This window comes from Volvox carteri, assembly GCF_000143455.1.
Source record: "Volvox carteri f. nagariensis unplaced genomic scaffold VOLCAscaffold_31, whole genome shotgun sequence".
NCBI lineage: Eukaryota > Viridiplantae > Chlorophyta > Chlorophyceae > Chlamydomonadales > Volvocaceae > Volvox > Volvox carteri.
The window spans coordinates 1,372,476-1,385,256 of record NW_003307574.1 but is presented as its reverse complement, the minus strand read 5'-3'; the positions used below and the strand labels follow the sequence as shown (position 1 = coordinate 1,385,256).

General features: G+C 52.6%; 1 protein-coding gene across 1 annotated transcript; it reads left to right on the top strand.

Annotated features, from left to right (window-relative positions):
- Positions 1–4,251: 4,251 nt before the first annotated feature.
- VOLCADRAFT_93460 (uncharacterized protein) lies at positions 4,252–6,018 on the top strand (the record flags this gene model as incomplete). The annotated part of the gene is made up of 4 exons (XM_002952712.1): positions 4,252–4,281; positions 4,640–5,028; positions 5,078–5,300; positions 5,785–6,018. The coding sequence occupies 4 exons, from the start codon at positions 4,252–4,254 to the stop codon at positions 6,016–6,018; spliced, it is 876 nt and encodes a 291-aa protein (XP_002952758.1).
- Between the last annotated feature and the right edge of the window lie 6,763 nt (positions 6,019–12,781).

Here is a 12,781-nt window from a genome sequence, read left to right as displayed (position 1 = left end):
CAGATTCAGACAAGACCGCCAGGGTTTGAACACACTCCCCCTGGCCCAAACGGGTCGCCTTTAGGTAGTAATGGGTGCCCACCCGCACACACGGGATTTGCTCCCCGTACTCCCACTCCAGGCTTGCGTATTTCCTTATCCGCGGGCCTAGGCTGACAAGACGTTTCGGCCGCCTAATCACAGCAACCGGCCCACGAAAATCCACGTGGTAACCCTTCAGACCTAGTTCGCCTACCGAAATCAGCTTGTGACCTAATCCCGGCGCATGATACACATTCTTTAGGGTAATCTTAATCTTGCCATTGTCTCCCTCTGCTTCTAGCAGGACGGTACCCACTCCAACCGTCTTGCAAATCGCACCCGCCACACCTTCTAGGACTATGCCGTCCGTGAGCGGTACGTACTCGCTGAAGTCCGACCGGTCGTCCGTAACATGGACGGCCGCGGCCGAGTCCACTTTCCAAGCCAGCTTGGCGAGCGACTTCTCAGCTGTTGCCTGGATTTCCTTGGCTTCGGAGGTGGTGGAGGTGGTTAGGGCCATTACCAGCTGCTTGCTGCGTCGGTTGTTGCCCCTGTTGTTGCCTCTTGTGACGAGCGGGCACTGAGACTTGATATGCCCCAGGACACCACATTTATGGCACTTATGGGTTGCGTAGGGGTTGATGGAAACATCAGGCCCGCCAGAGCTGGTACTCGCCCTGACGTTGACATTTCCCTGGCCTTTACCAGCTCCACCACGGTAGTCGCCACCGAAGCCACGGTGGCCTACCCCACTGCTCCGGCTGCTAAACGCCAGGGCCTCGGCCTGGGCCCACTCTGCGTTGTTGTCACCTTGCATCCGCTCCGCCAGGAGTAGAGCGGCCTTGATTTCCGAAAGCTTCATGTCGCTTGGCGGCTTGGCAGCAAAAAGCGTCTGCTGCATTTGGAATTTCTTATGCAAACCACCCAAGATAGCCAGGGCGAATTGGCAGTCGTCGGTCTTCGAGCCCACTGCAACCATTTGCTCGCGCAGATCCTCTGCTTCCTCGAAGTAATCAACAACGGACTGGCCTGTCCGTTGCTTCAGGTTGCTAAATTTCTGCTTTATGAACAAAATGTTCGCTCCGATCTCAGACACGCATTCGGCGCGGATCGCATCCCACGCTGCGGCAGAGTCGGCTGCTTGATCGATCAGCCTGTGAAAACGGGGCACCGTATATTTCACCAGCTGCGATTTTGCCTTCATGGACTTGTCGGCGACGGCGCTCGGCAGGTCTGCTGCCTCGTCCCACAAGTCCTTGCCGGCCAAACAGTACTTCATGGCCGTCCGCCAGCGAAAATAGTTGGCGTAGCTATCTAATCGCTCTACATCATTATCCTTCCCCATACTTGTCCTATCTCTAAGCCAGAGAGTTGCTAAGCCAGCAAGTTCGGACACAGTACTTAAGCAAAACGCTCGCTCGCTTGCCGCGGCGGCGCGGGGCTCATAACCTGTTAAGATATAGGCGAGTGGAACTGTGTAGGTAAAGCCAACCTTAACCGTTACAGGTATCACAGAACAAGCTTTCAGTCAGAACATCATCTCCTTTATACCAAACATTCCATCTTATCTGTCGTACAGCCGTTAGTGTTCTGGCCGGAAGTCAACAGTTAAGTCTGTTAAGGGCTTTGTGGTCGCTAGAGTTCTGGTTGATCACATATCGGGTGCTGATGAAGCGCGCATGAAGTGGTTGCGCAGTCTGCAGGATGAGGATCGTTTGTTGATGTTGAGTTGTCCTTCCGTTGAGTCTGAGTACCAGTCTTTTATCTGGCTGATTGTGTTCACGAGTCCGGCTATCAAGCATGTCATTTTGAAGGATGGCAGCTTAGCTGAGCACTTACTTTGAAGGTGCGTACATGGAGCTTTCCACGGGCATTCACCATCTCGGCTTCGCCCGCTGGGGGGGGGAGTCTGCCGTACGCACGTGTTTTGTTCGGTGCTACAGTCATGTGACGCGACAGCTGTCACGACATTTTAGCGTCACGTTCATTTTACCGTCTTTTATAATCGTCTTAGGTTATAATCGGTGTGAATACGCGAATATCGTGTATAAACGCGTAAGGTGTTTGGTTATCATCTTACACTTCGCTGATGGACTTATGGACGAGACGAGAATGTACGCTCGTTTGCGTACGTTTATGTACTTTACTTGTGAATTGTTTATTTCTTGTGTGAATGTTCTGTCACACGGGTTATAAGGTGTTTCACTTGTGTCATTTGTGGACTATACGTCGTGGTCGTACTCGAGGCTTATCTTTTGAGGGCCTCCTGTGATCGACAGTGAGACTTCGGTATTTATAGCCGGCAGCGAGCTTGGAAAAGTCGCTTTACGGCTCATGATTGGAACATTGTAAAGTTCTCTGAGCTAGACAACAAGCCCTGTGCGGACCTCCCTTTTCTTAAGCCGCATAAGTAACTTCCTTCCACCAGCCGAACTCCTGTGTGGGCCACTCAACGCCCATATCCTTCACGCCGGGCATACTCAGTCGGTAAGGTAAATCTTTATCACTGTTGATTTGTTGCCTGGAGGGAATCTTGGCCCCTTTCGCGGGTTGCTATTTGCTGCGTATTACGACTTGCCCGCTCGTGTGCCGTCTAGTCAGCATTCCAGCTACCTGCAGGACTTCGCCTAGACCACCCTGCATTCCATAGCCGTAAAGCCTAAATCAGGCTAGAAGACCAAGTAAGTTCGGTTTTGGTTCACCTTAGGTGTTCTGTCGCCTAGGGGATATTCGGGTTGCTTTTCCCAGCACCCTTTTTGGTAGGTTAGGTAGGCTAGGTCACGCCAGCCACACCTGTTAGCAGTGTTACGCACAGCTGCCCTACTATTCAGCAATTTCGGGCCATTCTCTACTGGGTCGATTTGCTTTCGTATTCGGTCACTTTTACAATCGATACTGTGTTACGCACAGCCGTCTGTCGAACACTCGATCCCGAATACTTTATACGATCTACTCCCATGGGTCGATCACTCGGTCGCTATCAGGGCGAAGAAGTCCGTACCCCTGCCCACGTTCCAGGCGTTGGGCACAGTGAAGCGCTGGTGGCAGCGTCGTTAAGAGGGTTCCATGGGGCTGTGCAGGGGGTTGCAGTGAGATCCAGGGGGGACACTTTTCATAATACTTTTATAGCTTCTGGTCTGTAACATCCAGCGATGGCAGACAATGAGTCGTCAGGAGGTAACCAAGGGCCTCCTAATCCACCGCCCTCCAAGATGCGCGAGAAAATAACGAAAATAACGATTTGGCGATAAGAAAGGTCGTCAAATTCACACCGCTGACCAACGGACAATAACAGCGGCAGCTAGCAGCTGTTCTGGTAAAGAGAGCTCGTATCAACCAGCAGCTGAGTCCGAGATCGCCCGGAAGATAATTCGACAAGACTAAACCCCACCGATCAAATAGCAGTTCAAAATAACAACCAACTAACTGCACCGTACGACGCCGCTCTGACGCCCCTCTTTAAACCAAATTTTCGGCTACGCCTAAAATAAGATTTTGAATCCGGGCTGAGCAGCTAGCCAGACCAAGAACCGGGACGAGAAACCCAAAACGCGTTCGTTACAGTAGGTTACTTTGGCCCCATGCCTAACCCAGCGAAACATCCCCCCTCACCCAGTCGCGTCACATTCGCTCCACCACCCAGGAGGATCACCTAGGCTCTGATACCAATTGAAAGGGAACCAGGCCGCTCCTAACAACTGGGAAGTGCAAGCTGACTTTACTGGCCGATATACTTGCGTAAGCACAGAAGATCGGGCTTTCAATTTCAACTTAGACTTACAATGTTCATGAAATGGTCCGCTTAAATAGTCATATTAGCGCGCCATAACCTCACACAGCCATACGACATGGTCTCAGAAGCGCGCGCTAACGAACTGCAAAACCTTACAGATTGGGTATTCCATGGATACTAAGTCAATAGGAGATGCTCGGAAAGCAGTTTCCAATAATTGTTGGCTTCAAATTTGATGTGAAAAGAGTTTTCCGTACTACGAGGGCTTTTCCTTAGAAAGGGCATTTCCCTGGAAACGACGCTGTTTCCTGGGAAACAGATAGGTGTTTCCGAGCTATGCACTCCGAAATAGTAGCGAATAGTAGCGAAGGCACATAAAGAAACTGCGGAAAACGCCGCCACCAAAGAACATGTGCCCTTGCTCCACATGCAGCATGATCAAGATGAAGGTCACGTATAAGAGTATTCCTATACTAATCGTATACATGATGATGTGAATGCCGTGGGTGAGGAGGATGCACCATCGGGTGAGGGTTCGGACACCGATGAGGATGATGGGCCTGCCAGGCCCATCATCCTCAGTGAGGACGCGAACTCCCGCCAGCTAGTGGCAGAGGTATACTGTTCGTCCACAAAACCGTTACATCACGTAAGAATCTGCTTCATCAGGCGGGGTTCACGTTCAGGAATGCAGTCGCCGCAGCGGACATCAGTACCTGCCCTACGTGCCGGGCTGAGAGCTCCGGCAAATTGTTGGCTTAGATGCGACGGAGCGAAGCGACCGGAGCCTCTAAGGCTGGTTCTGTGGTACTGTCGTACAACTGGGTCGCAGTGGCGACTTAAACCTTGCTGCTCTCCTGGTGAAGTCATTCTGCCTTCACACAGAAGAGCATACAGCCTTGTCCAAATAGTCAGCGTGACAGGCTGTACTTGAAGCCTTACCATTTCAAGTTCCGACCTACAACTGTTCAAGTTTTCTACGTTTTCCGATTTCAATTCCTTCCAATGTCAACTATTAACGACAATGCGCCATCGACCGAGAATGTCGCCACTGTTCCAGGTGGGGCTGGTGGGAGTTTAGGCGCCATTGGATCCTCCCCGCCGGCCGGCACCGCCAAAACCGGCGCCGCGGTTTTAGAAACGGTGGTGATGAATGCCATAGAAAAGGTATCCGAGAAGCGCCGCCGGGACGATCAGGCTGCTCTAGAGCAGGCTGATGACATCAGTGCGGACTTCATGGCCAATGAGCAGAAGGCGCCAAGGGATTGGCCATCGTCTGCAAGCCTTCACAGGCTTCCACCTTGGCCTACAACTCATCCGCAGCTACCTCGATGCTTGCTGCTACGTGAAGGCCGCCGAGTGGACCGACCAGCTTCAGCTTCGTGCCCAGATCGGCATCGAGGCCACACACCAGCTCGCTTCGGAGCTCCGTGTAGGTCTGACAGCCGCAGACCACTGCTTTAACAATATCATTGGCACAAGGATCCCCAAAGGTGAGAAAGCGGAAGCCCTCATGCGGAAGCAGAAAGACTGGGCCTTGCGGACGGTGAGTGCCTCCACATCTGGTAGTCATGGCGGCATGGCGGTGGAGGATGAGTTGTAGGCCAAGGTGGAAGCCTGTGAAGGCTTGCAGACGATGGCCAATCACGTCCCTTGGCGCCTTCTGCTCATTGGCCATGAAGTCCGCACGGATGTCATCAGCCTGCTCTAGAGCAGCCTGATCGTCCCGGCGGCGCTTCTCGGATACCTTTTCTATGGCATTCATCACCACCGTTTCTAAAACCGTTTTGGCGGTGCCGGCCGGCGGGGAGGATCCAATGGCGCCTAAACTCCCACCAGCCCCACCTGGAACAGTCGCGTCATTCTCGGTCGATGGCGCATTGTCGTTAATAGTTGACATTGGAAGGAATTGAAATCAGAAAACGAAGAAAACTTGAACAGTTGTAGGTCGGAACTTGAAATGGTAAGGCTTCGAGTACAGCCTGTCATGCTGACTATTTGGACAAGGCTGTATGCTCTTCTGTGTGAAGGCAGAATGCTGTGTAAGGCCCGAGGCAGAGGTGCAATTCTCGACAAAAATCGTCCAAACCACGCCGTTCAGCACCATCAGGTTAGCCAATCCACAGCCACCAGAACCAGTTAAGGGAGACAGTAACACAGAACCACTGTCTTGTCCGGTCACCATGGTGACATGGGACCAGCCTATTGAATTGGAGGTTCCCGTTCACTACTGCGTAACCTGCCGGAAGCAGTTCAGCATCTGAGCCCACCAGGGGCGGCAAGCAGCCAACCAAGGGGGGCGAGCAAGCAACAGGGGGTGGCCAGCGGGGGAACAGGGGCGGCCGGAGCCAACACCTGGGAAGGGGCGCCAAGCTCGCGGCTTTGCTACAGAGACAGTGTGGGGGGTCTAGCAGGAATCAGACCAAGTGAAGTGAGGATTAATCTAGGACTTCCTGTTTGGGGAGAGTGACGGGATACTGAATGGGTGCATACTGGATGATGTGCTGTGTGTGTGCATGAAATGAGTGTTGATATGCCACAGGTACATCTCCCTGGTGAATTGCCTGTTTATTTACAAGAAGCTGTGAACATTTCAAACAGCATGGTTGGGGAAAGCATGACCTTGACTGACCGCATGGCCTGGCCAGGGATCAGACCTGAGGTTGAGTACGGCAATCATGAATGCAATTGGAGTGCAACCGTTCGGGCTGATTTTTTGCAGACAGCCCCCAAATACCCTCACAAGGCCACGGCATCAAGCGCGCGTCCAGATTCCGACATCGCCCAACCCAGGTTCCAGCACCCGAGTGTCACCAGACCCCACCCGTGCAGCTGTCAGGCACCCTAGCGCCCCGATGATGCGACGGTTTTGTGGACGAACTTAAGTTATACCTCCGTCACTAGCTGGCGGGAGTTCGCACCGTCAGGCCCATCATCCTCATCAATGTCCGAACCCTCACCCGATGATGCATCCTCCTCACCCACGGCATTCACATCATCATGTATACGATTAGTATAGAAATACTCTTTTAGGGGACTTTCGTCATGATCAGGCTGCATGTGGAGCAAGGGCACATGTTCTTTGGTGGCGGCGTTTTCCGCAGTTTCTTTATGTGCCTTTGCTACTATTTCTGTCTTCTTAAGGGAAGGTTTTGTTTTCGATGGCTTCTGGGCTACGGGCAAGTAATTGTTGATACCGCTATACATGACAGCACAACTACGGCCCAGTATACTTGAATAACATTTCTTTACACTGGAGGACAGCACAGGGGTATGGATTACAGAGAAGGAACGGTTCGGGGAGTACATTTTGAACCGTCGTTCATCATTACACCTAATAAGCTTGCAGCTTTTACAGCATCAGAATGTTTTGGAGCTGCTGAAAAAGTACCAAACAAAATTGCAAATTGTTGTGATTTTGACGGGGAGGGTTTACGTTCCCCGTTCGTTTTGGGGTCCCCGTTCCATGACTCTCACGTGCACGGGGACCTCACCATAGCTCACTAAGGGTGCATTTCCAGTGCGGATTAAGGCCAGGGATTAGGGCACGGAAGTCCTTGGTACGAGCTTACCACATAATTTTGTTCCATAAGGGAACCAAAGGTTGAAAAGGCGAGGTAAGGTTGCCAACAACTTAGCCGTTTGAGCAGGTATCGATGGAGGACAGAGGGTTAATCCCTGGCCTTAATCCGCACTGGAAATGCACCCTAAGCTGGCACCGCTCACCAGCTGGTGAGGCTGGGCTGCAGCCTTCCGAGGCACATCGAATAACTCTCCATTGCGCGTCCTATTTTTTTCTTTTGCAACTGTTGAACTAGCTGGCGGTGGCTCTGTTGGGTCTGTGTGCTGGGCCCCAGCTGTTGAAGAACTATTACACTTTGCCGTACTCAGCCATCAAGCGCTCTGAGCATTGGTGTGTGCCCCAGGACCATTGTATGTGCACATGGGCTCCGGCCATTACAGACTCAGCAATGAGGCAGCGTTCCCGGACATTGCTGTAAGAGTCTCATTATCTTGTGAGCTCAAGCAGATTCTCTACGGCACGTCAATCCCCCTTACTCAGCTTGGCCCATTGGGTCCATTGAGCATTCGACTGCATCAGTGTGCCCTAGGAAAGGTCACATGAAGCAGCAAGAAGGAGTGCAGGAGGGGCCACCCTTCCCTGAGCAGCAGCAGCAGCAGCCTCACCCAGGACTCGAACCCATCCCTGAACAGCACGAGCCGGAGCAGGAGGTGCAGTGTTTGAGAACCCTGAGTACTCCAGTACTGCATCAGGGTCATGCAATAGTCTTACATCAGAAGCACGCATCGAAAACACAGGCAGCAGCATTGATCTGGAGCACGTTGATGCAGCCAAAGTAGCAGAGAGTGAACATGCTGCCAGCCACTCACCTGATTCACAGCTTGGTCCGACTTTTCGGCCACACAGCCAGGCTTCTTCAGCAGTCACTTCGGTACCTCAGCAGTTTCCACTCCCGAGCAAGCTCTCAGGAGAGTCCGGGTCTTCACCCTCTATCAGCCCTTGGTGCAGTGATACCGAAATGGAGAACACAGACTCTTCACGGTCCAGACCCACCATGTCCGTTTCCATCACGAAGAGTTACCTGCCTTCAAGAGGGGGGCGTTGTGTGCAATGCAAACTCTGCATGCACACTTCCGACTCAACAAAGACAGGTGCCTGTTGATGAAGCTCTCAACCTGATCAACACATTTCCCACACCAGGTACTATGTACGACATTTGGCACAAGCAGCAACTATGCACGTTAGTTAAGGATGCTCATGCATGGTTCAGGGGTGGTATGCTCAACTCAGCATCACGGCGGATGCTGAAACAATCTGGACCAACCTGCAGCAAGCCCAGGCTGAGCAGGAGTGCCATGCCAGCAGTGACCACGCCGCCGGGTCTAAGCAAGCTATTATGAGCGAGAAGGAGGAATGGCTGTGCAAGCAGCCAAGCAAAAGCAGTGGCAGTGGCTCTGGCCAGTCCAAGTTCTACTGCAAGCACCATGGCGCCAACAACTCCCACGACAGCAAGGATTGCCGGGTTCTAAACGGCCGCAAAGCAGGAAGCGGTAAGAGTGCTGCAGCTTCAGGTTCCTATCAACCTCATGAACTGGCAGCAATGATCACCGCAGCAGTACAGACCACATTAGGCATGAGTCGTGCTGCCATGGTCTCCACGTCCGAGCAGCAGGCCCCCACCACCAAGTATGTGAGTGTGTGTGTTACATGGTTGGGGGTGCGTGACCCCATACCTGTAAGACTACCCATACGAGCCGAAGGCCCAAGGGCAATACTACAACGCCTAAAAGCCACGGAGAAAAGGAAAAACACCGCACATCAGCCCAGACTAGCGTCCAAAGGGGGTAATTGAGTTTCGGTGAGCCCACATACGTTCCAACATCCTGCCCAGGTTCCCATTGCATGGCCTCCAACATACTCTGTTGATGATCGAATCCCTCTTCAGCACGAATATCATTATAGGCTGGGCATTCCAATAACACGTGTTTTTCATCCTCAATTCGGCTATTAGTACCACAACAGTGGCAAAACCGCTGCCCCCTGGGGACATGGTGCTTGCCCCTTCGTGCTCTGTTTGCCTCCAAAGCCCAGCAACATAAACGAAACTGCATTAGCTTACGATGTGCTAAACGAGGAATGAAAACCTTAGCATGTGTTGGCCACATGACGGCTGCGGCTCCCGAAAAGGGCAGCCCCATCCAGTGCTTATACTTCGCCATTTGCACTCCCGGTTGCTTCCCATCTGATGGGTACTCCTCTGGCAAGACAGTCAGACGCGTATGGTCCCAGCCACTCATCAAACGCTCTCTTAGTGCCGTTATTATCGCTCCTTCTGGTAGAAGTCTACTCAACAACCAGTCAACACGCTCCTTTACCCCCACGACTTCTTGCGGTATTCCGCTCCAAATGTTGCACTCCAAGAAAGAAAACAGTCGTAACATTGAGATTCCCCAACCCTCCCATTCCGGGTTGGTCAGGGCATCGGTTATCTCCTGCCGTAAAACGGCATGAGCAATGGATCCCACTGATCAGCAACAGCAGCAAAACCATGGTGGTGGTGGCAACAACACCAACAACAGCAGGCGGCAGGCGGCTGGCAAAGGTTAAGACCTGACCTCTGCTCCCGGTCGACCCGGGTTCAAATCCGCCTGCCGACCTCCCGGGTGTTTGAGAGATGGTGATTCATCTTGTGGACGGTGTAGGACGTGATAAAATCATATCGCGAGCTGATCAAGTTGAGGCGCCGTTGATCCGCTAGATTTGGTTGGATGCTGGTGGTGAGTTGCCAAACTCAAAGAGTACACTCTGAAGTCGGATGGGGTGAATGGCTTAGGGTGCACCTCTAGCAGGGGAGAGCAGGGAATTGCCTCGGGAAGGAGGCCACTGGTGAAGCTTAACCACCCTGTAACAACATCAACAACGGAGGCGCTTCCAATAGGCATCCGAGCATGTATGATGGACCACCCTGCACATATTGTGGGTGGTATGCAGTGTTTTTTTTTAAGTAATATATTCCTTTTAAGGAATAAAGAGGTCATTTTGGCCTTTGGAAATAAGGAACAAAGTGAGGCCGATCCGTACATTTTCATTCCTTCAGCCAAAAACGTCCATTGCTGCCAGATTGCTCCGTAGTGTGCAGAACTTAGTATTATCGATCATAAAATAGATATGAGGGGCCGTAAGAAGGTCAAGCCCGTGAGTCAACGCGGCATAGCAGAATGTATGACCGGTCCTTCCATAGCCAAACACGCAAAAGGCAACGACTTGAACGCCGAACAAACACAAAAACAGCAAGATAAGTCTGAAAATTTTCCTGATAAAGGCGTTTGGGACGGCGGTGCTGTTGTCGGTAATGCATCGGCAATGTTGCTGCCAGCGGCGACCGATGACACGGGCGCCATTACCATGGCGGTTGCGATCAGCATAAGCGCAAGCTGTCACCCAATCAGCTTGACAACAACGAATGCGGCGAGGCGCCCAACCCGAGCGCTCGCAGTGCCAAGCGGGCTCAGACACAGCGCATCCGCAAGGGCATGAGCGACGGTGCATGGCGGGACAAGCAGAAAGGGAATCCCCACAGATGGCAGATTGCCTGGGCCGCCAGGTATCCCTGGGCCGAGCCTGTGCATGCTGACGTGGACATGGTACATGATGAACCGGTAGAGTCCCAGTGTGCTGTGGTTTGCAGTGGCGGGTGACGGCCTTTGATTTGCTATGCGGTTGCTTGCTTTGGGCCTTTGCTTGTTTTGATTTACTTATTGCCCATAAACAGAGCCACCCACACTTGGCGCCACCCGACTGGGAGCCGCCTCTAGAGGTGCTCCAGGTGCTGTTCCAGGCTAACAAAGAGCAGGCGCAGCAGAATGGTGAGCGCGCCGCTGCACCATGCCAGCACCGTGCAGTGGCTGTTGGTGCTGTGCAGCACGGTGAGGATCTCATCATCATCACCGGTCTCCTCCTCACCGAAGATGATGAAGAGGTGTATGTGCCACACCAGTGCAATGCAAATGCATCCTTCAACCACTGCACCCAACCTTCCGGTGCAGCCCCTGAGACCAGCAGTGAGATGGCAGCATCTGTTCACGCCACTCTCACTCATCAAGTGTTGTATCCTGTAAAGGTTTTCTGCAACGGTTTGGGCTCCGAATACTAACTGTCGGTGGTTAGCTCGTCCGGTCCGATTTACCTAACGTCACTGTTACTAATGGATACCCGTCAACCCCGCTGTCGGTGATTACAGGTTTAACTAATACTGCTATTAGTTTACTTGCGGTTACTGTTAGCTGCGGCGGCTGAAGCGACTACTGTTAGTCGTCCGCCACCCTAATGCCGCACCGCTGCGGAAGTCCATACCAGAGGTTGGCAAACCCTGAATAACTGTCACGGGTACTGGTGCCAGGGTCGAATAACTGTATGGAAATTTATGGACTCCATACCTGCGTATGGGCGGGGGTTTTACCTATGTAAAGCTGGGACCTGCGTCCCTGTTTCGTCTGACCGAGCGAGAGTAGTTCCTGCGAACTATGGCTGCTGGATACCGCGCCGGCCAGTCGTACTGGGGACTTATCGGTGCGAGGGCCAAGTGGAGTCACTCATGACTATTTATCCAAGACACTTGTCTCAATCGGTATCTTTCGATGCCCCCCTTATGTGGTTGTGTCGTCTGAACTCAACAACAAATCTGGTATCGAGACGGGTTCCTTACGGGCCAGTCTCATTCCCGCTTCCGCACATTTCCTCTCAGTTTGTACTAATATAAACTTTTCTTCAGAAGAGACTACGTCGGCCCATTCTGAAGATTTCGGTCCCTTGGCGACTTTTGCTGCTGACCTCGGCAATGCTGTGATGGCTGCCGCCGCATCCGCGGGTTGGTAGACTCGCCCTACCTCTTGTTGAAGTAATCTTAGTTTGCTTCCTCTGACTGTTTTTAGATTTGCAGGCCCTCTCGTTGTAGCGGGTGCTGCTGTACCTACCTCTGCTGCGATCCCTCGCTTGCGCGAACTAGTGTACCTCTCCCCTGGTGCATTGCAAGCGATAGAGGCAGTCCATCGCTGTGCTGAGGAAGTCTTACTTTTCGGTAGGGCTACCTTTGCTACCTCTTTTAACTTCGCTTTTCGGGTTGGGTAGCCTCGCCATGTTGCCTTACAACTCCAGAAACGCGCCTTTACCTGTCGTCGTTGATGGTCAACAGGGAGATTTAGTCGGTGAAGGTGGTCCCTATCGCTGCCCCGGTGGTTCCTGTTAACCCTGTCGCTGCCCCAGTGCCTCACGTAGGGCAGGGAGGGCACGCCTGTCGCCGCTGTTCCGCCGCCGCCGTTGCTTGTAGCCTCCTCCGCCCACGGTGCTGGTGGCGCAGAAAGGGCTCCTACGGCTGCTGCATTTTTACCCGTTCAGGACATTGAGGTACTTAGACTTTCTGTCCCAGCAGCTGACTAGGCTGCAGCCCGACCTAAGTCGCGAGATTGAAGGTCAGAAGGAAACCTAGGAACTGGGAGGAAAGTCAA